Genomic DNA, 26,628 nt, shown 5'->3' with positions numbered 1-26,628 from the left:
GTAGGGTCATTACTAGTCCAAAAAAAACCAAAAAAACAATAACAAAAAAAAGCCTAACAACAAAGAAAAAGAAAATCAACCAAAAACCCAAACTAAAACTAAAAACAACTAAAAAACCCCCAAACATGTGTGAAGTATGGTTAGCATATAAAGAATGGCCTATAGTGCATAATAAATTGAGTTCATCTGTAACAGGCACAGAGAGCAAGTCTTCCTTTTCTGCAGAAATCTCCCCTAGTCCCCTTCTTCCCCTTATCCTTTACCACATAGGTAACCCAAATTCTCAATCACTCTTCACAGACTATGCTCCCTAGACCTCAGAGTATCCTCTTCTCTTCAAGAAAGACAGGAAAGATTTGGAGGGAGTCCAGAAGTGTAATGCCCAAAGCTAGACATAGCATTCAAATTGAGCCTAACCAAAGCTTTGACAAGCAAAAGGATTACAGCGTGTGCCTTGCAGGCTTCCTGCTTGTGTGATGTGTGTGTTTCAAGGCACGGCAATAGCGCTGATTCATAGCCAGCTCATAAATCACCCAGGCTCTACCATGCCTTCTACTGCAACTGTTATCCACTCATTTTTACCCCAGCCCATGATTTATGCAGTTTCAATGATTTTAATTTTTTTTCTTTCGTACGGAACCTTTTTACTCAAGAAGAAATGATCTTTTTAGGACTGTCTCAAAAATTGCACTGATGCTAAGCAGTATCAATTTGCTTCTCTTGGCCACTTCACACAGAGTCTAAGGATTTCCCAGGATCAACAGATGAGACTTTTAAAAATCACTGGCTGTAGAAATAAAGCATGAATTTGTGTTTGTCTGTGATTTATTTTATATATATATATATATATACACACACATATTAAAAAGAAACCCAAGCGAACAAAAGACAAAAAAACCCTAAAAAACCCCAAACCAAACTAAACCAAAACAAAATGAACCCAGAAACATTTTCTCTAAATTCTAATCTTGTGCTCCAACTAGGCTCCTCTTGAGTATCTTGAGTAAATTTAGTTAGGGCTTTTTTGTCTATCCAATCATCTGGTCTGCACAGTAGCAACTCAGCAGAGATCTTGGCTAAGACGCTGGGTGTGGTCTGACTAGTTCAGCATACACCAGAGTGGTTTATCTAGCACTTGCATTCCTAGTTTGCATTTGGGAAAGAAAACAAGTGAGACTGACAAATAACCAACAAAGTCAAGATGTCATCAAGCAGATGTCACATACTGGCTACATTTTGCATCTTCGTCTTTCGGGGGTTTTTTCTTGCATTGAGAATATAACGGTGAGCAAAGCAGATAACATTCACGGATGGCCCATGAACACTTAGACATACTGTTGTCATTATTAACTTACTCAAATTTATATCCTAATTGCAGTAAAAATACCACAGCCTTAATCTACAGGCAAATGCAAAATTAGTATAGAACTAATAGTGCTACAGCACCAGAAAACTTGTTCTAACAAGTAGAGATGCATGAGTTAATCCCTGTAAGCAATTAACTCAGTGACTTCAAGCCGTGCTCTGTTAATGAATTCAATGGGATATTTTTCTGTGGATTTATTCTTCAAAATTATTAATAAATTAATTACATGACCACGCTCAATCTCCAGATTGCTTGCAAACTATTTGCCATCCCATCAAGATTTTATGTTCATAAACCAGATTACTTACTCAGCTAATCCACATTTTTTTCAGTCTACAAACCCACAGCATTTTCAAGGTGGTTCCTGCACTAAAGATTACGCAAATGAGTATCATGACATTTTTATCTTTCTCAGCTGAGCATTTTGGAAATCAAGAACTTGTTCACATGAATAACTGCAGAAAACATTCATCAGACTCTGAATGCAAACTAAATGAGGAAATTCTTAACCTGTTTCCACTTTCAAAAAGATAAGATAAAATTTAATATGATAAATTAATTCACAAATCTTTTGAGACACTATGTAAATATGCTAAATATTGTGTAATAATTAATTATCCAGGATGTAGAGAGTACAGAATTCCATTAACTTGCACAATGGCTAGTTTCTCCCTTTCACAGTGTATGCAAAGAGAATAATGTTTAAAATCAAAGTCAAATACTACATGTAATTTATTTTTTTTTCCAGCATATAACTCTATTTTACCATAGTGAAATCTGTATTCAACAAAACCTTCTGGGTTAGATTTCCCTTGCCTACACAATATTTTGATAAAACTTGCCAGGCACAGCATGAATACAATTTTTGGTCAGTAGTCCACACTTCAAGCAACAACCCTGGTAAATGGCAGGTGTGCTGCCAACATAACTTTACTTGAGTTACTAGCAAAAATTCAAGTAAAGTACAACTAAACTGCAAGCAGAACAGTACTTTGACTCTTATTGCTCATTTCTGATGTGTCAAATTTATCACATTTTAAAACAAATTTTAAGAAGGAAAGGCTACCAGGAAAATGACACAAAAGGCATTTCTAAAGACCCTGCTTCTCTTTTTGTGTTGCTAAGAATATAGAAAAGGCTTCAAGAAGATTGCATTGAATGTTAGATATTTGATGTGCACAGTAAAAAGGCCTTTAATATTACAAAAGTAGTCTCCTTAATCCACAGTTCAAACACCTATTTTAAAGGCATTTGGCATTATATTTAAACAAAGCTAGTGCAGTGCCTGCAGCTGCAAATTGCAGGGAACAAATGCAAATCACAAGAGTTCACACTGCAGGCTCTGAAAAGTCATCAAAGCCTCCAAGTACTTTTAAAGAATAATTTACAAAATGCCACCAAGACCTCACAAGCTACCCTGCAGGAATCCATTGCTTTTTACCTGACAGAGCAGTGAAGATAACAACTTTAATCCTTACTTTTTCCAGAGCCTCTATTAAAATGCAAAAGACACCCAGCAAACAAATACACTACCAAAAAGGAAAAAAAACAAAAACAACAACACTCCAAAACACAAAACCAAACAGTTGCTGTTCTTATTTTTAATAAGAGCTAAGTCTTTTTTATTAAAAATTTAGAAATTATAGCACAAATTGCACTTGTGGAACACTGCTAGAGATGCCTAGATTAACAGAGTTGTCTGAAACTGTTGGATACTGTTGCTAGGAAATTGTAATAGCACAAATCACTATGTAACAATCACTAGCAGCTACTTCTCAACTATGACAACTTCCTAGCACTATTTCAACCTACCAGGAGTAAAAAGTTATTACCACTTTGTAGATATGCAAAAAAACCCACAAAAAAAACCCAAAACAAAACAAACAACAACAAAAAAAAACAAACACAAAAAACCCCAAAACCCCCAAACCAAACAAACAAAAAACCCCAAAACAAAACAAACAAACAAACAAACAAAAACAAAACAAAAATAGCCAACACGCAGAAAGAGGTTATGTAAGAATTGTAAAACCTTCACTTTAATTCAGTTATATACAGAGGGATTATACATATTCTCTCACACCATTTTAGCTACCTGATAATCTTACAAACTGCAACATAGCCAACAAGTGAAGCCACAGACAATATAATTTTTAACCCACCCATTTTTCTCATGGTACCAACGTGCTTGCAACAAACGTGGGTAGAGCCCTTCCCAAATCTTCGTTCGCAAAGCCTAGCTATGATGACAGAAGTATGAATAGTAGGATTACTGAAAGCTAAACAGCCAGATGCAATGTAAATTAGGTTCTGAGAGAGATCTAAGAACAAAGCTAAGAGTAGAATAAATTCAGTTTCAGAGACCAGCCTTTTCCTTTTGATGGAGCTGAAGAGCACCCATGCATTTGGTCCGAAAGCATCCAAGACTTTTACTTCCAGGTAGCCTGAATGTGTCAGCCGGAAAGCATCCCACCACACCCAGCCACTCCATTGGGCCAGCTCCCCAATAGGAAGAGAACTGGCAGAGCTCTCTCCTCGCTAGGAAGCTGCACCTGGGGCTGGGGCAGGGAGCAGCTCTGACCAAGAGTACGCTACCCCAGCCATTTCTGCCTATGGATCTTCTCCATCAGCTGCCATTGCACCTCCAGATACACATTACTGACATTCCTACTGGTAGGCCATGCTCCTCCATTCCAGGTCAGTCGGTCCTTGCTGTCCTGGTGGCTGATGTCACACCTCTCAGTCCACAGAAGAGCCCTCTGTGTGGCAGAGCCCTCTCATGACCCCTGCAGCCCAGGGCCACAGCCTGCACAGGGGCCTCACAGCTGCTGGGGACCTTGCTCTCTCCACTCTGCTTATCCCAACTCATGATAAAGATCCTTTAGCTTGTTTTCCAAACATTCTTTTTCTCTCATCGCTTTCTTCCTGCATTAAAAATATTAAGACTTAAATTATCCTAATCATGAGGCACTCACCACTCTTCATATGCCTCAATAAGCTTCACACTGGAGTAACTCCCTCTGCATGATAAGAAAACTATCGTGGTTAATTTTCATGCAGCCAAAGGGTGAAAAAAACAACCACAAACAAAAAACCCAACCCCCACCTCACAAACCCAGGATAGGACCCTGAGATGTTCTTTCCTAATTCAGGAGATTCCTGCATTTTCCCCCACATATTATTGAAAAAAAAGTTATCAGGAGCCTTTCCAGCTCTCTGAGTCTATTACAAGTGGGTGACTGCTCATGTCAAAGAGCATGCAGAGTTGTTGCTGAGCGGTATTTAATTTTCTTATTAGAAAGGTGATATATAAAAAAATAGACCTTTCATACTAGAAGGGGAAAAGGTGTTCAACTCAAGCCAGGTTCAAAATGAACAGCAGGAAGAGCCATGTCACACCCAGCCAGACTAGCAATTGCAATTGGCACTTCTTCAGGTGAGCCCTTGTCCATATCACAAAGCAACTGCCTACGTAAGCGTGTAACAGGAAGCCAGCAAAATACACATGGCACTTATTCAGCAGAAAAACATCTCTTAATTTTCAGGGCTGGTTCTGGACAGCCAATCAAGGAGCAGGGAGAAGGAACTGTGCAACTCCACAGCCCTTCTCCCATCCTCAATTCTCCTACTCATCCCTGCAGACACTCTCACCATTTACATTGCCGTTGTTGCTATTTCTCAATGAGTTATGGGTCTTCTGAGATTGTAAGTGAGGTGGATTGAGAACTGGCTGAACAGCAGATCCCAGAGGATCATAATCAGTGGCACAGGGTGTAGTAGGAGGCCTGTCACTAGTGGTGTCCCCCAAGATCCAACACTGGGCCCAGTATTGTTTAACTTATTCATCAACGACTTGGATGAAGAGGTAGATCCTTTCTCAGCAAGTTCACTGCTGACACAAAGCTGGGAGGAGTGGCTGTGCAGCCCTTCAGAAGGACCTCAACAGGTTGGAGAGGTGAGCAGAGAGGAACTTTCTGTAATTCAACAAAGACAAGTGCAGGGTCCTGCACTTGGGGAAGAATAACCCCGGGCAGTACAGGCTGGGGGCTGACCTACTGGAAAGCAGCTCTGCAGAGAAGGACCTGGGGGTCCCGGTGGACAACAAGGTGTCCATGAGCCAGCTGTGTGCTCTGGGGGCCAAGGCAACCAGTGGTATCCTGGGATGCCTTAGCAAGAGCATTGGCAGCAGGTCGAGGGAGGTGATCCTGTCCCTCTGCTCTGCCTGAGGCCACATCTGGAGTGCTGTGTCCAGTTCTGGGCTTCTCAGGACAAGAGAGACAGGGAACTCCTGGAGCAGGTCCAGCAGAGGGCTATGAAGATGATAAAGGGACTGGAGTGTCTCCCTTATGAGGAAAGGCTGAGGGAGCTGGGCCTGTTCAGCCTTGAGAAGAGAAAACCAAGAGGGGACCTCATCAATGTCTATAAGTATTCGAAAGGAAGGTGCCAAGAGGATGGATTCAGGTTCTTCTCAGTGGTGCCAAGCAATAGGACAAGAGGCAACAAGCAGAAACTGATGCACAGAAAATTCCATATGAAGATGAGGAAAAACTTCTTTACTATGCAGGTGATTCTGAACAGGTTGCCCAGAGAGGTTGTGGAGTCTCCCTTACTGGAGATATCCGGAACCATCCGGACACAATCCTGTGCCATGTGCTCTAGGATGACCCTGCTTGAGCAGGGAGGTTGGACCAGGTGACTCACTGTGGTCTCTTCAAACTGGACCCATTCTGTGATTCTGTAAACCATTTGGTACCGTGTAAAATTCCATTGTACTTAATATTGCTGCAATACATGTGGGCCTTGTGATTTTTAGTAAACCAACTGATAAAAGTGGGTACAGGTAAGAAAATGCCTGGCTAAATGCTATTTAAAAACTTTCACTGATGCAGCACATTAATTCTCTGCATGATGCACTTTCATTAAAGATGCTCCTCTCAGTAAAAACATCCCTGTGATAAAGTATGCTTCCTATTTAATTGGTCATGCCTGAGAGCTGGGTACACAGCATGTGCATGGGAAAGAGATGGGCCCCAGCCCTGGGAACAAGAAAAGGCTGACTAAGACAAGATCAACACTTTGAGCAGACAGCAAAGCAGATCTGGCTTTGTCAAGGGACACAACTCCCCTGCAATTCCCAGTGCCCCTGCTAATTCCACACTCAAGTCACTGTCTTGAGCATGCAACGGGAGGCTGTCTATTTAAGCGAGAAGCAACATGTACTGCATAGCACACACAACCCTGAAACAATCACTAGGGGCAAATGCAATTGAGTTTACCAGTTTTCTTTGTGATGCTGCTGGCAGCCTGTGTGCTCACACAGAAAGACAGTAACTACAGTTGGGAAGGAGAATATGGGACTTGGATGTTTGTACAAGGCCTTGCTTATGCCCCTGGCAAGCAAATCTTGTCCTGCTTTTCTGCTACATATACAGGTGCCTGGAACACAGCCTGGAAGTCCAGGCTTTTGTCTTCAACTCTCTTTCAGGCCACCTTCAAAGCTTTTGTTTTACACAGCACTGCCTGGCACCCCTACTGTGACCAAGCTCTGTCCTCATTACAGCACCGTCTATAAATGTGACCTAATTTTTATGCCTGAATATCAACTTCTTGGACCTCTGCCTCTCCACAAGGCATGTGCTGGGGCAGGATCTCATACAGCTGCAGCTAGAAACCTAGAAGACAGGCATTGCATTGAAGTAGCTCAAACAAATATGGTAATAAGTTGACCAGCATGTTGAATGCAGGTGCACGCAAGCATAAAAAGTTTTCTCAGTCATCAAGCAGCTTAAGAACTGTGTGCAACCCCCTATCACCACCAACCAGTTCTCTGGGGCATGGCATGAAACAGCAGAGACAGTAAAAGGACTGCAAAAACACTTTGGAGCACAGTCTAAGTCCCCTCAAATTTATTCTCGTATGTTTCTCCAGGGCAAAACTACTCCAGATTCCAACAAGTGTTAAAAACTCCAGACCAGGACACTAGCTATGGCAAAACAGTGTGGAAACAACCAAATCTGTAACAGTATGAACTACCCAGAAAGGCAGTAAGTACCGGCTATCTGTAGTTATATTCTGAATTTTTTAATGACAACAGCAATTACTGGCAACTTGAATTTTAACAGCTTATACAGTTAAGTGTGGATGACCACAAGGAACTGGTTAGGGTCCTCAGAGCTCACCATCTGAGAACTGAAGGGAGCAACTAAACCCCTCTGAATATTTTATCGAGGCAACTGGAACAAAAGCTGACACGTCTGAGACTCGCACGCCATTCTCATCGTTATGAGGGCGTTTCGATAAGCTTTACCTCGCCTTGGGCAGGTTACGGCAGCAGCTGCCCGCAGGCCCAGCACACACTGCTGCGCCCGCTCCGTGCGGTGACAAGGTTCCCATCCCCGAAACCACAGCCTGAGTTCAGCCGGGTCTCGCACAGCTCTTTATTGCACACCTGCAAAGGCCTCTGTGGCACACAAGACCTTCCAGCCTCGCTCACTCCCGACGGCGAGCAAACCCACACTTCGACACACAGTCACCTCCCACGCACACGGGCTCCCCGGGGCCGGCTCTGCTGCCACAGCAAGGCCTCCAAGGAGGGGCCTGCGACACTGCAGGGCAACGAGGAGGAGGCCGAGCTCCTCCCTCCGAGGCCCCGGCCACGGTGGCTCCGAGCTCGGTCCCTCACAAGCTCCGGCCGGTGCCCCACTCACTTCGCCCGCCCCGGCCCGGCCCAGCCTGCCGTGGAGGGGGCACGCCGCCGCCACTGCGCATGCGCGCACAGCGCCGCCACTACGCCCGGGGAGGGGGAGCTGTGCCGGCCGCGGAGCCGATCGGGGCGGCATGGCCAGCCTGCTGCCCGCCGCCGCTTCTCCCGCCGGCGCCTCGTCCCGCAGCAAGAAGCGCCCGGCGAGCCCGGGCACCGGCGGCGGTCCCGCCAAGAAAAAGAAAGCGGCGGCGCCGGGTGGCTCGCAGGTAATGGTGGGAGTGGGCGACCAGCGCGCATGCGCGGCGGTGACCTTCTCTTACTTTCCCTTCCTTTCCCTGTCCCGCCCCCTCGGCGGGGGCTGTCCCCGTTCCCGGTATCGCCGGGTATCCCGGGACACGGCATCGCCTCCCTCCCGGGTTCCCGCGGCACTCCTGCTTCCTCGCTGGAAGCTGCCGAGTCCCAGAGAAGGGCTGGCCGCTGGGTGCCTGCCGGGGGACCGCCATGTCCCTCGGGCTTACGAGTCCCTTCCAGGCGTTGGAATGCCGAGTTTCGGGCCGCTTCCTTCGTCTCCCTGTATCGTGGAGGTTGTGTCCCCTCGATGTGTGCAACTGGACTGGTGGTGTCGTTCTCACGCCTTCCCCGGCCGTATGTGTGGGTCAGAGGCAGCGCTTAACCGGGATGCGGTGAGAGCTGCGTTTGGAAGCACCGAGATGTCCAGTGTGGTCACAAATGTATGGTGACACAAGCGTGCGGTGACACTTTCTTATCAAAGCGCCCCGCGGCTGTTCATTGTTCCCCGCGCTCAGCCTTCAGCTTTGTACCTGAGCTCTGTGCACACACCCCCACGCGTAAACCTCTGATCGAGCGCGATGGTGATTTTAGTTCGAGGTAGCTGATGTGTCACGGAGCAGACACTAGTGCTGGACAGAGCACAGTTCAACAGCTGCTAGTTCTGCTGTGTGCGGCTCAGGTGGCCTTCTCTCAGTTGGGCTAAGTGAGCAGAAGACTTAAACGTGAAATGAAGATGTAACCTCAGAGCCTGAGTTTCAGGGAACAGGGCCAGGGGAGGGAGAAGGGCTATTAAGGTGAGTTTCTTCTAAACTCTAACCCTCAGTCACAGCGGGCGTACAGACTGTTTCTGCATCATGTGACACCACCACCCATCCCCAGGTAATGTCATCTGCCTCTTGATGAAGGAAACATCTCATGCTCCAAAACTAAGTCCCAGAATGTCTTCAGAATCAGTGTGTATGCGACACCTGTATAGACTTGAGATGCCATATGTCTCAGATTACTTCTTCAAGAAAGATTTTGGTAGCTAAAGTGGTCAAAAGATGGTTGGAAAAAATGGCTGTCTTTTTTCTTTCCCCTGGAAATGACTCTTCTCAGTCATATTTCATGAACTATAACAGTAGCTACAAAGTATGCCCTACTGCTAGTTAGGTTGCTTATTTTCACGTGAGCCATCAGATCAAGGGAATGTTTATGCGTTTTTCAGCAGATCTCTCCAGGCAAATAAAAGCCATTGTGCACATGCCAGAGCACAGGCAGAAACCCTTCCTCATTTGAATGATCCTCTTGTAACACTTGTTTTCACCCTGTGGCAGTTCCATGGTTTCTTGTCTGGTGGGCTTATCCCTAGGAGAGGGAGTACACACCATAGTGCTTCAAGTCACTAACAAACTGCACCACATCACGTTTCACAACTTTTTCAAGGTGGGATACAGATAACAATCTGGATTTTCCCCTTTGGAGCAAGCTGCTCTGTGCATGTGTGTGGGGGGGTGTGTGTGTGTGTGTGCAGATATAAAACATTATTTATTTGTATATTATTTAAATGTGTATAGAATCATTTATATTTAAAAACTTCCCCAAACCCTTCTACCTCTAAAACTGTTTTCTGAAGTGGGTGCCAAACTAAAGCTTGTGGACAGCTTCCAGTATTATAAGACTTTTCTTACTGAAACTGTGTTTCAATACTGCTTGATAAACAGTTTTTGTAATTTTTCTCACAAGTGATTTCAGTGGAGAAAGATATAATTTCTCAACACTGCGTCCGAGTTAGCGTATACATTGATTGACTTCAGCAGTGCAGATCAATTCAATAAGGAAAAGAAAAAATGAGTCTCAGAAAAAGTAACCTCAGGAGTGGGACAAGGAACAGCTCGTTGATCTTCTGGCAATCTCATTCAGTGTTGCTGACTAGCTCTGGAGTGAGGCAGTTCAAACAGAAATGAAATGGGACTTTGCATTTTTTGACTTAGAAACATTGATCATTGAGCACCTTCTTCTGCTGTATGTTATTTAATCTTAATCTCCAGCAGTCCTTAAAAGACCTTGGTTAATTGCTGAGTAATATACTTTTTCTGGATAAGGAACGTGTGACACAATGAAACAATAATTCTAGTCTAATGAGCTATTCAAAATGTAGCCAGTCAACAAGCACTTAATGCTCTCTTTTTTTTATAATATACTCAATCTTTAAGTGGCTCAGTCAGTCAGGGACTAGGTCATCCATGACTTAAATACTTTTTCTGAATATATTATATACCAAATATCCAATCATGTGGGATTTTTATTTTATTTTGTTTTTTTAACTGCAAACAAGTGACATTCATCTGGTAGTCTGATTATACACTTTTCATGCACACCAGTTTCAGCACAAGTTTGGAGGTAGCATTTGTTAATCTTCTGACCATTCACTTTCCTAATTAACCCCTTTGATATTTTACAGCCTTTTATAGCCTATTTTCAGCCCTTTAGAAGCTAAATGTGTCCTGCCATAGGTCAGCATTAAATGATTTCTATTTTAAGCAAACTGACATTCTGAAAGGGATAGAGAAATAGTGAATTATTTCTTAGTTAAGTAGCAAACTACAGGTAAGGGAATCCCTACTGGGAGGTTTATAACTACTTGCAGGGGTCAACTTAGAATCTGGGGACTTTCCATTATATTAACTAGTAACTTTTGCTGAGAACCTTGTGCCAACCTATGTGAAAATACACTTCACATTGTTCCAGCTGTGAACATACCCACATCTCTGATTCCATCATTGTGAAATTAAACAAAAAAAGATTTTTGTAAGTTCTTCAAAACACATACTTATTTTTTTCTTTTGTGCGCTCTATGTTACAAGTAGCTATCACAGTGCTCACCCTGAAAGACAGACCAGTCTGGTAAGAGTGTAAATTTAAAAAATGTGTTTATTTTTTATATAACAAATTTGCTTAAGTCTAGCAATGTAATCAACTAGTTTGAGTAACAGTGTGTATCCTACAAGAAGGCACGCAGAATTACACAGCATACAGATTTTTTTAAACTCCAGTTTGATTCTGTTTCTCCAGCATGTGAATTGCTACTTTCTCTAAGACACACTTTAGGAACATTACTAAGAAACATTCTCCATCATTTGGTTGGAGCATGGTGCTCATAATGCCAAGGTTATGGGTTCAATCCCCTTATGGGCCATTCAGTTTAAGAGTTGGACTTGATGATCCTTGTGGGTCCCTTCCAACTCAGAACATTCTGTGGGATTTGTATGAGTTACCGACCCAAAGGTATTGAGCCATGTTTGTTTTGGAAGCACATTGTACGTAGGGCTTGTCAGTCATGTCAGCAGAAGGAGACACATGCTTTTTAGATATAATGTCTGTATTTACCAAATGTAAAATTAAAAATGAGTTTACAGGAAAGTATGATTGCAAATTGATTACTTCACTTTCATTAGCATTACACAAGTATTCCTCCCATGCTGTTGTGCCACTGAAAAAGACCTCAGTCTTTGCTGCAGCAATGTTGAGGATTATTATGTATATTAAATGGTAACATTACTGTGTCAAAACCAGTGCTGTGTAGTGATTTACACAGCACCATTCAGTCAGATGTCCCTGCCCAGTGGTTCCCAACAGCTGCTGTGCTGATTCAGCTCCATTGCTGGCTTTTGTGTGGACTTGTCTCCAGGTCTTCTGTCTTATTAATTACTCTCACTTAGCCTGGGTTAGAATCTTTGACACTGGTCTTAAAATGCCACTGGTTCTTCTACCTTAGTGTTCACACCATTATTTTTATAAATTATACAGCAACAGGGAGCTTTAAAAAGAGTATATTCTAGATGTAATTAATGAAACAAAATGCTTGCCTGTGACATCCAACAAGCTTAAAGATAAAATTTCCAGTAAGATAAGAGAATGATTTGGAAAAAAAAAATCTCTGATTTTTTCATAGGACAATTAAAAAGAGAAAATATGCTAAATATTGTGGTAAATCTATATTTGCTTGCATTATTTGTGAAACAACTTTAGACTTAACCTGATGAATATAATAAACACTTTACTTTGAGAATGACATCATGTTTTGTCTTACATTTTTAATTGATGTAAACTGCCCTGTAAAGTACAGAAATACACAGAGAATATTTTTTGCTTCCCTCCTCTCCATTGCTTTTATAACAGCAGATTTTGGTACTATTTAGAAAATAAAGGCTGTAGTGGTATTTAGAAGTTAAATTATTAAATATATGGATTTTATCTACAGTTAGGATTATTGCAGCAATACTAGTAACCTTCATTTTATGTAACTAGCTCTCATTTGTATACTTAACACTTTCTGTATTTCTTGTTCTATGCTTAAAAATAAAAGCTATACAACAATATTAGAAAATAAAATCAAAATGCTTTAAAGTTACCATCCTCTTAAATAAACTCTTCTAATGTACAACATGAAAAAAACCCGAGTGACTCTAAGATGCTCTTAGAAATCCATTTTTATTTTAAAGATAACTAAATCATAAACTGAAGATCATCAGATTTCAAAGTTCTGATAGAGAGCTGTAAGTTCAACAAGTGGACTTAAATATATACATGGTTGCTGTTACATACTCAGAAGCTGCCCACTAAAAACAGAGAGCTTACCCTAGTACATAAATAGCATAGAATTGGACCCTGAACCATCAGTAAATTTAATCAGTTCTCCTGTTACGCTATTTTACCAAACCTATCGCTTTTAGTAGGAAACCATCACATCAGTTTAAAAATTACTTTTTTTTAAAGAGTCCATTTGATCTGGCTGTAATTTCCTGAAAAACGAGGTTAGGGTGAAGGAGTTTAACTATAGAATTGGCAAGTACCACTGCAACTGCTGAGGTGAACTACTGTTCTCCATGTTCTGGGACATATATCTGCTCTAGTGCAGCTATCGTCATTATGCATTAGACTACACTTTTTGTGTTAAAACATCTCTCAGCCCTTAAAATTATGACAGTAACTGAAAATATGTGAATTTAACCAATGAAGCAGTGCCAGTCTGAAGCTATTGCTTGCTTGGAGTGATATCTTTAAAAGATATAATGTGTTCCCATGGGATGTTAATTCAAACATAATTAAACTGATTTAAATGAGACTTTGATAAAGTATAGATATCTTGATACATTACAGGTGATTGCTAGTTACTGGTAAGAGCTGCTAAGGTGAGCTCTTCAAGTTCAGCCAGTTGCACACTTATTCCCAACCCTACCAAAGAGTCTTGGCTCTTACAAAACTAGCAGCCACTTTAAAACAAATTGACATGTCTCAACAAGAGTTTGAGCATGTAGTGTTTAAATTGAGATAGCTATCCTACGCATAGGTAACATACTCTGGCATCACACTGCATGTCACCAGACCACAGAGCACTGAAAATTCCCCAAACCTGCAGTTCTCTGTATGAAGTTCTCAGAGGGTCACTGCTTTTACCTCCCAATCCTTTCAGATGCTGCACCACAAAGATACTTTCTGCAACAAAGCTGAAAGTGAATAGCTGAAATACTCATCCCAAAAAACATCTTATTTTCAGGCAGTTCACTAATGAGAGCCAGGATTATCCAGTTTTTGTCACTTGCACATTTGAAGTCAAATCTGTTAAAGATCCAGAATCTCTCTGTGCCTGATGGGGAAAAATGGTAATTAAAAGATAATTAGCAGATTTTCTAGAGAAATCTGCCAACATTTGTGTGTATTTTAAGTTTAGCTTCATTTTTAAAAAGGGCATTGTTTTTATAGAGCAATCTGGTTAAAATGGACACTGTCAAAACAGAGCTAAGATCTGACTTTACTTGACATGTATACCATTTTGAAGGCTTCAGATGACCTGCAATCTTAAAAGTGTGTGAATTTCTAAACCATACTGTGCCAGTCTCAGAGAATTATCTACCCCCCAACCAAATGTGATTAGATTTCAAATTTAGAGTAAACACAGATGGGTTATGTTGTAGAAAGGCAAAAGCACGTGTGTTGACTTTTACTATGGGTTTCAGTATGCTGGTGTCGTGGGTTTTTTACTCTTCTCCACTTATCCTAGTAGATAATTTTAATCTTTCTTTTAGCTAACCGGAAATGGAGTCTTACTGTGATCACATCTAATTTCAAGATTCATAATAAACATGGAAGAAACTTAGGAGAGTTAATAAAGATGGCTCACTGCTTCTATTGTAAGGAGATAGAATAGGATGGGTCATTTTTTGAGAAAGAAAGAGCAATGTAAAACACCTCATGCATGTACCTTAGAATGACATTTTTTCTGAGAGGTAGTAATGCTAAAAAGTGGTCTCAGAATCCAGTTAGTTCTTTAAAAGGTTCAGATTAGCAAAAGAAAATGTGGAATAACTTAACTGTCTAGATAGTGCAGATTTATAGAGGTATCAGACTGTTTTTCACATTTTTCTAAAGTATAATACTTGTGTTAGGTAGTAACTTCAGTTCTTGCTGTAGCAAGGCACTGGTAGTTTTATCAGTGTATTTATTTTGGATTAGAAAAGCTAATAGAAATATTAGTTTGGTAGCCTGGGAAGGTTTTGAGCACATTTTTCAAAACAAAAAGATTAACATTTTCCAAGAAAACAAACGGAAAGATTAGCTGTTTATTTAGACCTGCAGAAAGCCATAAAAGTTGTGACACTCACTGTGTTGTGAAATACACCTGGTCTTGACAGCAGAATTCATATCCATGAACAGCATGTGTTGCCTCACTGCAAAGCGTTCCTGCAACTTCCAGAGGCTCAGTTGGGCAATGCATTAGTTTCTTCTTATCAAAAAGGAAAGAGTCCAAGTCTCTTCCTATCTTCTTCACTGTTATCCCACTCCACAAGTCTTGGCTGCGTTCTGCTGCCTGCATCATGCCAGCTTTGGTACTCACCAGACCTGTTCCCACTGATAGAGGTCAGCAGTCAGAAGACTAACTTACCAAACTTTCCCCCTCTCCTGGAAACTGTGTTGTCTCTGCTGCATTGATGAGCTGAACGGATTCACAGGGAGGTCTAACAGCTGTTGGATGTAGCACAAGAAAGAAACACGACCATGTGGCAAGGAAAACCACTTTTCCACTGCAAGCATTCAAGTCTTTTTTCAAATCTGAAACAGCAACTTCCCAAGTTAAATATAGAATGACTGCTTAAAGTTTTGTTAGGTGTGTATCAAGTAGAACATATTTGAAGGAAAGGTTATTGGTGTCCCAGGACCACAGGGGATGGTCGTCAGGCAAGGGAGAAAGTTATGTGAAAACACTAATCGTTTAGGAGAAAGGAGTAGGGAGTCAACATCTACTAGGAAACTCTGTGAAATTTATGTGCCATAAAAAGGTCTCTCTTGAGTCAGTGTTGTATTGGTATGCAGTCCATCCAGCAACTTGTCTTAATTTCCCAGATAAACAGGTACATTTAATAAAAGATGACCCCTCTGTCTAAAAACTTTGTTACATTTATGCCCTGAAACCATCAGGACTACAGCAAAATACTGCTGAATTGGGACATAGAGAAATTAGGGCAGTAATTAACATGAGTTATATGACTACTCATGACGAAAAGATCTTTTTGTTAATAAAACCACTATTTTCTATTTTATAGGGTATTGATTTCTATCCAGGGAGATGGAGAGCTGCACAGAGAGCTGTGCAATCTCTGTCCTTGGAAGTATTCAGGACCTGCTGGGACAAAGCCCTATAAGTCTAGTCCAAGGTCAGTTTTGACCCTGCTTTGAGCAGTAGGTTGGCTAGTGGCCTCCTTAGACTCCTTCCAGCTTCAGTGATTTAGTGTTACCATGTCAACTTTCAGACATTTGCTTTATGTGATTAAGATGTGTGTGTCCTCTCCCTACAACAAGCAGCTGTGCACTCCTTCCATGGTTCAAATATGAAAATGACCACAAAATTCAATGGCTTCATTTAGACAGTATTAATTCTTCCTACACTGTAACAGTGGTTAAGTTTTCATAGAACTGCTCTTCCCTGGAAAGAACAGGACAATATTCTTACAGCAAAATTAACTGTTAAAATGAACAAACTGAACTAGGAGAAGGCCATTTTTCCTTGACATATGCTGTGTATTCAGGCTCCTCAAATGAAACTGATAATCTGGAAAGGCTTTATTCCTTAAATTGATTACCTTTGTTTACATAGTCTAGAACTAGAGATGCTAGTTTGAGTCTCACATTACTGACCTTGAATTTTCTCAAGTCAGAAATTCCATTTTCTTGTAAATTTTTGTTAAACCTATATGTTGCAGCCAGAATTGCCTTTTATACAGATATAGAATTGCCCTTTTTATTATCATACTTTTCATCTGCCCAAGAGGTATTTTGTTTGTTTGCTGAATAATTCATTGTGGGAAATATTCTGAAATAGAATCCTGTTAAACCAACCACAAAATATGAAATACTATGTTTCCCTTTCACCTACGATAGTGGATGTGATAGCAAAACTTCACTAGTTCTAATGTAGTGGAAAAGTCTTTTAATAGTTCTGTTCTGTTTCAAGTCCAGCAAAAAAGGCAGTCGGGATAGAAGTGTATAAGCAAAACACTGAACTGTCTGGCGCTTTTCAGATCTGCTGCAGTTCCTCAGCTTCAATATATAGTATCAGGGTGAAGTGCTACAGAACTTTTATAGTTGAATAAACAACCACCTACTTGTACAAATGTTTCTGCAGAAATATTTCAGAAATTTGCCTTGAAATTAGCTCTACCATACAACTCTCTCCTCCCTTTTCCTCCTGAGCTGCCTCAAAATAACGTACAATAGATACTTGTATTACCTTATTTTCATCTAAATTAGAATTTACCGTATGTTTATTTTGGTTCAGTCATTAGGGGTTTTTTTCATTATCCAATTAAATGTAGGTATCCATAGGATAATGCACCTACAATTTTGCTGAGTACAGGAGACCTGGTGTGCTCTTCAAGCTGGAATGGTTGGTGTTAAGTTTACTAGATGAAGGAAAGTGAATACAGTATTCAGGGCATGTGCAACCAGATTTTTTGTCCCATAATATGAGACAAACAGTAAAGATGGCATTTGTAGTCTGAAGGATTTTAAAAACTAAGGTATAGTTTCTTTTCTTGTCTTCCTTAAAAGACCTTTGGGGCATCTGATACAATTAGTACTCTCTGATACGTTATACCTTTGATAACTTTTTGAAGGTGTGTAGAAAGAATGTTTTTACTCTCGGTTCCTGTAGAAGTGGAATGTTCCATACATCAGTGTACCTAAACTTTGTCTTTCTGAGATAGTTTTCAGGTATGACAGTCTTATGTAACTGTACACAAATGGAAAAACCTTCTGAGTAACTTTAGACTGCAATGCAGTAGTAGTGTAGTTAGCAGAAATGAAATAAAATTAGAATTTTTGTCTACTTAAAATTACAAGAAAGACAGAAGAAAGTGCTAAAATGTGTAAAAAAATAGGAAAAATACAAAAGTAAAATTTCATTTTCTGTATAGGTTTTTGACCAGTTAGTCCATAACGTCTTGAAGGTAAAATTTGACTATTCTAATCCCAGCATGTTTTTTCCTAAGCAAGGTAGATAGAATAGGAGCTCTGAAAGAAAGATACACTCTGTTTTCACTTGAAACTAATTAATGGCTTTTCCTTGAAGAAATGTTGTTTTGTTTTTCTTTGTTACTCAAACATTGTTTCCTGTCAGAATGGATAATGTTTTACAGAATAAACTACAATCAAGAAACTGATTTTCTTTTTTTTTTTCAGAATCAAATTACTTTCCCATCAGTCATAGGAGCCAATAACTTTTTGCGTTGCTTGTCGCTGATTCAGTCACATGTAGATGAATGGACTTGGATCCTTCTTCTGCCTTGGCTGAAGCCTGTTACTTGACAGAGGGATTCTGGTATGCTCCCTGAGCAGCATTACAATGTTAACAGCACATGAGCATATTGTAATCCTCCACTCTTTTCTCCAGAAGTACTTTGACCTTAACTGTTATGTATCAAATGATGTATTTTAAACTTTAAGAAGCAGTTTAGCCAAAGTCCTTGACTGAACTGAATTTTTCTGATAGAGAAAGGAACGTATTGGCAGTTTTTATAAAAATTCAATTGTGATTTACTATAGTCCTTTTTGCTGGTATGCTTCCATCCATTTTCAGTCTTAAAGCTCATCAATTTAGAAGCACTTTTTTTTTCTCTAGAGGGATCAAAATACTCTGTTAGCTGGGCTCACTTTTACCCTTGGTGAAAGTATGACCTAACATGTGCTTTTCGATTCCACATATACTGAAAGTTTTAGATTCAGAGGTGCTTCAGTGTGCCATTCAGCTTGTGAATTTGTCAAAGTTACAATTTTCTTAATAAAGAAAACTGTCAAGCTTTATAAGCAAGGAGTAATCCCAATCCACCAAATGAAATCTAAAAGTAAGAGATCCTTTGCAATTATTTAAGCCGAAGGCAGCTTTGTGGCAAATGCAAATTAAAGCAAGCTTTTCTGGGATAGCATGCAGCTATTCACAGTTGCGTCTCAATTACATTTTATTTGAGGCTTTTCCCCACAGGAAATAGTAATTTTTTTTTCCTTTAAATATCTGTAAGTTATGAAATTTTGCCTATCACAGTACCTGAAAGTTTTAAATGGAAAAACATGTTTGGCATTTGAAATCCCCTGAGAATAAATCCAAGCTTTTTATTGAAGCTTGTTAGTCTTTTTCTGTGTTTGATGGTGTAATAATTTTGAAGAGAGGAAAGTAAACTTGAGTTTTTCTGGCTTAATTTTGGGGTTTTTTTAAGTGAGCATTATGAAAGGAGATCCTGTGTCATGGAATTGCTACATTTTTTTCCCCTAGACTTTTAAGAAATGTTTGAGAGGTGGGGAGTGTAATTAAAATCTTACTCCCCCTTCGGCTGCATTTTTAATTTTCAATTCAAGCCCTCACACAGTATAATGGAGCTTTGCGTTAGGGTGTTTTATACCTCTATCAAAGTGACTAAAGTAATTAGTATTTTATACATTTTTGTAAGTATTTTGTCACTGGAAGCACCAGTGCAGGTGAATGATAATGGTTTGAAGCTCAGGCAGTGACAGGACCCTAAATGAGAATGTCGCCTTTTAATCAAGAGCGCTTGGAGTCTATGGTATTGAAATGCCCTACAGAGAGCATAGGAAAGCCATCCATCACTTTGTGACAGTCCAATCTTTTAGTGCATGAGTAAAATTTTATTCAGCCTTTCTAAGGCAGTTGAAATGTGAGATGTTTTAACTCACCTCAAAGCAGCAAAAGTTTGAAAGCATAAGGTAGAGAGTGCTATCCGGACAGTGTATGTCTCTTTATGTATTATCTGTGTTTATTTAGATTGCAGTTGGAATATTTTCCATGTCCTGCTTCAAAAACCTCCCCCCTAGCTCTTATATACTTAACAGCAGAGATTATAGCTAAATTTCAGTCACATGTTTGGGGTTAATTTGCTTAGTTGATTAACTCCTGATAATCAGCAGAAATACTCCGCAAGCTAGAGGGAGAGAAGTGCTGGAAAGAAAGAACTTTAGGAAGGGCAGATTTTGTAAGTCTCGCACAGATAAGTAGTTTGGCACATGACCCAGAAGTCCTTTGGGGACTGCATAGAAGAAGAAGTACATTTAGTGACATGTACTTGGAATTATAGACTATTATTATAATAATCCAACGATCTAATTTCAAGATTTATGTTGTTATATTTGTTTTTAACAACCCTCCTTCAGCTTTCTTTATAAGTGAAAGCAGCAGTAGCATCTGAGCACAACGTGGTAATTTAAACAAAAATATTTTTGTTGTCAGGCCTTTGGGAGATTTACTTTTGATGTCAGTGGAAGCAGAAACCTATACCAGGACCTTTGTCTTTTGAGACGAGTTTATAATTATTAAACCCACTGACTTAAGTGGGTTTACTCCCAGTTTACACCGTATACATGAATATATTACCAGTCCTACTAGCTGCTTGAAATCAAGGACAATGATCTGCACTGTACTTCATAGCTGGTTTCAGCTGGCTACTACTCAGGGATTTTTTGTTTAGTAAATTCAGTTTTTCTGATTTTTTTCTGTGGAACAAAGTTTGCTGTGAATATGCAAAATTAGGGGTTTTTTCCCTCCTGGCACTTGAACATTTTCAAGCTTAACTATTTTTTATCCTATCCCAAAATAAGGTAAGACATTCTGTGAAGGGAGAACATTCCTAAAATGCTACCATGTACCAGTGCTGAGAGAGAAAAGGTTGGGGAAATTTTATTTGGCTTTATTTTAGTGAATGAAAGGAAGAGCAAAAAGGTGTTTCCTGCTGAACCCAAGAACTAGTAAAATGCAACCAGATGAGGAACTTGTTTATACATCTTACTGAATAAGTTTCCAGCAAACCCTTCTGTCACATACATGGAGTCAGCCTTGTTCAAAAGAGTGCTGTTTCCTCACTCTTACATTCTGAGTCTTCAGTGAGTTTGCTTTCAGAAATATACTATGGTAAGAATGTTGGCAATGAGAAATTTTTTAACCATCATTTTAACTTGAGCTTAAGCACATCTAATTCTGACACCTTTCTCTGTAAATTATTCCCAGCAATGTAAAGAGCTGCATTTTTGTCTGCCAGAGGGTACGTGTTCAAGTTTTAATGGCTCCTGTCATGTCATCATGCAAAGTTAAATGATTCAAATATTCAGAATGTGCAAAAGCCTGGGCCAGCCTTGTTATAGTGAGAGCTAATATATTAATCAAACAGCTTAATATATGTTCCAGTATGAGCAGTATTAGCTGGTAGTCCGTTAAATAGCTGACATTCAAGATCTACTCCCAATTTTAAAATGTCTACTCATATCATCGCTGCTGTCATCTAGTGACATTCGTGCTCTGTTTCCACATGGCATTCTCACTCACTGTAATTGTCTGCTAGTGAAAATACAGGTATTATCCATCGATTTTATAAATTACCATTTTCTTCCCTGGCTGCATGCCACAGCTCTGTCAGGATATCACAGAACTTACACTCAACTAAAAGCTGAGTAAATTGCTACAAGTTGGATATTGCTGCTTTAGAAGTAACCTACTACAGGAATAATTAGACATATGCCATTATTGAAGCTGAGTTAAAACAATATTGTTCTAATATTGTGATTATGAAAATCAGCTACCAAAAGTAAGTAAAAATAATATAAACTGTTTATTGAATTTCACATACAGAGGTTGGAGGCAAGTGGGTTCCTCAGTAAGCCAAACTGGCTGCTTGGGGCAAAGTTATCACCAGGGGTGAGGGCTTGATTTAGAACCAGACCCCTCTTGTTTTTCAGCAATGACATTCAACACCCTAGTCATCACTGTGGGACAAAGCTAGCATTTCAGAAATACTGAATGCAGAAACCAAACAAAACCAAAAGACAACATATGTAATCACCTTCATCTATAATTCCTGGATATATATATATCCAGGAATTATATCCAGTATTGTTAAAACTGATGAATGATTTGCAGCAATGTTTTCAGTATCATTTTTTGCTTCCATAAACTAGAAACTCCCTTTCCAGTTCTTATGGAATTTATTTATGCATTTAGGTTTTGATTTACCAGCACACTGTTCAGTTGCCTTCTGTTTGTAAGTTTTGTTTTAGCACGTAAAACTGTAACACCTAGTGAAAATGGCCATTGGCGATCATAGTGTACCTTCAGTGATGTGCAAATTCTTTTTTTTTCTAAGCCTTGACATGCATGGTATGCAGTGATAGGATGCCAGAAATGCATATATTTATGTCTTTGACTTTTTTATTTCATATTTTTAAGGGTTTTTTTATACTTCATAAAATCCTATTAGTCTAAAATAATAAAAAAACTTCTTACAGAATATAATCAAAACAGAAATAAGTAAGAAATGATACTTTAGAATATACTGCACAGTTTTAATCCTTGCTGGGTAAAAAAAAAAAAAAATCATGAGTCAAACAAGCACTTTTATAATAAGCTAATCCACCTGGTATTTAGCCCCATCACAGACACCCATCCCAAACCCCACAATGCTGATTCTACCTAGAAATAGCCAAAACAAAGAATTCAGCTTCTGTGGTCTACAAGTTTTGCTTGTTCTCTCTCTAAATAAAACCAGACAGATGGAGCAATCTTTGGAAATCATGTGAAAACATCTGCAGTAGGGAATTTGGAACAAAATATATTAAAAAATTAATAGATCTACCAAAACCCAATATTGAAAGTAGTATATGAATAGGCAGCCTCCCAGTGTGGTTTCTCCCACTACAGGCAGCATAAACAGCAGGGTCCAAACTAGGCTCATTCCTGGGGTTTGGCTTTACTCAAAAGAAACCAGTGTAAAGGTAGCAAAGCTTAACTCAGGTCTCTTCCCCACACTTGGCTGTTCTTACAACCAACTTATTGGGACTCCCAAGTGTTTGCTGAAGGTTTTCACTGTCAAACTTTTGCTATCAACCAAGTGAAGTCCTCAGCCAGCTTCCTCCCTTGGGTGACTGTCACCCAGTCCTTGTACATACCAGGCAAGGCAGTGTCCCATCCTGCAGGGATGCACTGAATACTCGATAGATAGTCTCGTGAAAAGAAATGCAGAATAGAATCTGACCCCCTCACTATTGCTCTCATCTGTCCAAGGCGATAGGGATTGCCAACCTGTCATCCTGTGGTTGTAGTTAAAATTCAGCTAAAGCGCATAAACACAACTTTACAGAGGGAATAAAATTGCACAAGTGGCGCTGTAAGAAGCCTGTAATTGACCCACTGCCTATGATTTTTAATACATACTATTTCAGTCAGGGGGGAATACTATGCCTGGGGGATACTGGGAGGAGGAGGAGGAGGAGAACAGAGAGGGGTAACGTGAGAAGGTATGGCAGCATGGACTTCAGTGAGGATTAACAGCCAGAGCAAGAGTTAATGGGAGAGGATGAATATAGTTACTGATGGCTTAGATGAAGTCTTTACTGCAGTGTTTTTATCATTACCTGAGGTAAAACTAGCATAAGTTTGTTCAGCTGTACTGAAATCACACTTTCATTTTCCCATGCAGGTGTACCCTGTAAATGTAAAGCCACTCCAAAGTCTTTGTTGCTATAATCTTCAACAGACTATGGAGGAAAACATATACTGCTTAGTGACTAATGTAGCACAAATTCCCTGTAGCTCTAGTTACATAAACCACCATTTAAGAGACACAATTTAGTTATAAAGTGCACGTTAAAAGCTGCTCTCTCCTTGGAGTGTATATTGAATTCTCCATAAAGATTGTTTACAAGATCAGTTAAAAAGAAGCTTTAAAGAAGCTTTTGAGAGTTTCAGCACATGATTACACCTTCTTTCTAGCCCCACAGCAAAGCATTTGGGATTATCCTAGAACTCTGGGGGTGAGAGAGTTAGCTAAGAGACTGGCTGGGTAGGCCAAATGTTCTGGGGATTGGCTGTGAAATGGGCAGGAAGGGGAAGTTGCCCCCCGTGTGGCTGGGGGTTACGGCACACATTGAGTAGTGTGTGTTCGCTGGTGACAGGCACTTCCTCACTGTGCTCATGAGACCACCATCACTTCACAGGACTACAAAGGGGACTTGAATTCTTTCTGTTTGTTTGTCCCAGCACATGACAGTGAAGAATGTACTGTCTTCCAATCTGGATGACCAAGAAAACAAGCACATTTGGGAGAGATTTGTTCAACTGATGTTAAAAGTTAAAGATTACCTTTACTGTGCAGTAATCGTTCACTGAGGAATCTTTCATCAGGCTGTAAATAATGGTTTGTTTTATCACTGTATTATTCACTTTCAGGAAATGTGAGTTTTGCAGTACAAAGATAGATCCATATCCCCTGACTTTAAAAAAACATTCCAAAAAAAGTCCTGAAGCATTACATGATGTTTCCTATGCTTTAAATCCTGACATTTAAAACATAGGCTGGACAGATTTGTAGATTCTGGAGACACTTGCAGTTTGTGGCTATAAAGCTGCAGAGGATATCAGCTGAGACTTCTGCAGGCTGCATGGAAAGAGCATTTCAAAGCTCTGTACTTGCCGGAGTTCATGGCTCTGTGCAGTAGCACATTATTCTGGAAGCAGTGCTTCTTCTCAACTCTTTAATGTTTTTCCAGAAAGAAAAGCATGTTAGGTGGGTGTGTCTCTTCCATAGTGCCACTGCTAAAAATCAGAGTTTTCATACAAGCAATGTTGAGTGAGGGAACTGACATGCCTCTACAGTATGTCTTTATCTCAATTCCCAGCATTAACTGGTATCATAGTACTCGGTCTTATTTGCTTCCCAGTCTATCACAGGTCTCTGAAATCAGGTATGCTTTACAGTCCTGCACACAAGCCTGCACCCTTTGCCTTGGAGAGGAAACCTCTGCTCTCAAATTGTCCATGACACATCCAGAAGCTACTGCTGGCATTGTTTCTCACTGGGACTGGAGTATGACTTGAGTGTCCTTATGACCTAAAAAAGCAGAAGTTCTTGCTCCAGATCCTGCTGCCTCTGCCACTGTGCAAGGGATACCGGCAAAAAGAAAATCAGCATCTGGCCTGTAATGAGAGTTAGCCCAACTCTTAGCAGCACTAATACCTGAAATCCCTTAGGAGTTTGTCCGAAAAAGAAATGACATATAGAATTTACATTGAGGAATTTTCCTGCCAGGAAGAATTCCTTACTTTCCTTCCCAATGCACTAACAAGATTATCACTGAATCCACACAGTGTAGTATGTAAGTATATCCAGCTGCAGAAATTAAGGACTATATGTGTAAGGAAGTTTCTTTTACTGTTTAACTGTTTTTATTTGCTCTGTCTCACTATATTAGTTACTGTTTTGAGATATGGGTGAAATGCTACTCAAAGCCTGTTTCATAAAAACCAGAATACTTAGGAGAAGATCACTGAAGGGACAAAAGTGATAAAGTAATTATCTGTGGGATTGGATTTAACACAGACCAGATGGTACCAAAGAAGAGGCAAGAATGCTTTGAAGAATAACTGTGACTGCTGATTCCTCCACTTAGAGAATTTACACTGATAATGAGCAGTATCAGAGATAATTAATTCATCAGAAGTATCTTGTATCTCAGGCCTTGTCTTTCTTAAGACTGACTAATGTTTGCTGCTGAAATCTGAAGTGCTGGAAGCATGCATGTGCAAGAATATACTTTGAAACCTAGAAACTCATTGTATAAAGCCACTTTATTCGGGAGTTATTAAGGTATTTTCTCTGCTCACTGCCACATAATGTACATGTTTCTAAATATCCATTTGCATTTCTTCTGTTTCTCTGACAGTCACTGCCTTTTAATGTTGTCTGTTCTCTTAAGGGAAGAATCAAGTTTAAGGTACAGACTTCAGTTTGCTTCTGCTGATATTATTATGGCAGTATTCCCCCTACTTACAGAGGACTGACTATTGTTTTGAAAATAGATTATTTCTATTAATATATTTTATTTGAATAAGGCACTAGAAACATTTGTTTTATACAATACTTTCAGTGTTTAAGACGTTTCTTTGCTGTGCTAAAAACAGGCACTGCAGAATCATTGAAGTATTTTCCCAAAGAAGAGTTCAACTTGCCTAGTTCCTAATCCTGTAATTACTTATGCATGTAGTTAAGAGTAAAAACACTTCCCTTGTAATCACTTGGAGAAGGATATGATGAATCATGGCCTTTGCTATATAGTCTCAGTGTCTAGAAGTACTCCCATAAATCACAATAATAATGATCCTTTTTTCTCCTACTTAAATGAGTATTGTACCAACACAAAAGGTTTTGAATACAGGTTTTTACAGGAAAATATTTTTTGTTTTAAGTATTATCTGTCTGAAGGTAACATAAAGGAGCATTTTAACCACCCATTCAGTAAATATTGACTTAGCTTTTAGCCAAGCTTTTTGTTCTCCAAGTGAAAAAAAAAAATCAAGGTATGATATCCTATTGACTAAAATGCCAAACTTGGAGACAAAATTCTCATTGGCTTCCCTATAGGATTTCAAAAGAAACATGTACGTATGTAGCATGGGCTAGTTCTAGTAGTGTGGAGACTTACAGGTCACTGACAAAATAAAAGAAAAACTCAAACTCAGCCGTGCAGAACTATCAGAAATTGGTTAGAACACCGCACAACTTTTTTAGCTTTCCAGTCACACACACACCTTCTCCAACTGCTCTTCCTGCTAAATAAATAAACCATAAAAGAAGCCTGGAAAACCTATAGCACACAGGTAGATTTTGTGAGGCTTGTATATAAAAATAATACATAATAATATACTTTTTCTCTCAGTCCTCACTCAGGCACAGTTGAAGCC

General features: G+C 39.8%; 1 protein-coding gene across 1 annotated transcript in view; it reads left to right on the top strand.

Annotated features, from left to right (window-relative positions):
- The first annotated feature begins 8,171 nt into the window (after positions 1 to 8,171).
- INO80C (INO80 complex subunit C) overlaps positions 8,172 to 26,628 on the top strand; it is a 28,879-nt gene continuing 10,422 nt past the window's right edge. Inside the window, exon 1 of the mRNA XM_051812659.1 lies at positions 8,172 to 8,335. Within this exon, the coding sequence (XP_051668619.1) occupies positions 8,204 to 8,335 (132 nt within the window). The 5' untranslated portion in view covers positions 8,172 to 8,203. The remainder of the gene's footprint in view (positions 8,336 to 26,628) is intronic.

This window comes from Manacus candei, unplaced genomic scaffold (assembly GCF_025592945.1).
Source record: "Manacus candei isolate 608988 ecotype Guabito, Panama unplaced genomic scaffold, ASM2559294v1 h1tg000088l, whole genome shotgun sequence".
Taxonomy (NCBI): domain Eukaryota; kingdom Metazoa; phylum Chordata; class Aves; order Passeriformes; family Pipridae; genus Manacus; species Manacus candei.
Note: the sequence above shows the minus strand (reverse complement) of the source record. Positions and strands in the feature narration are given on the sequence as shown.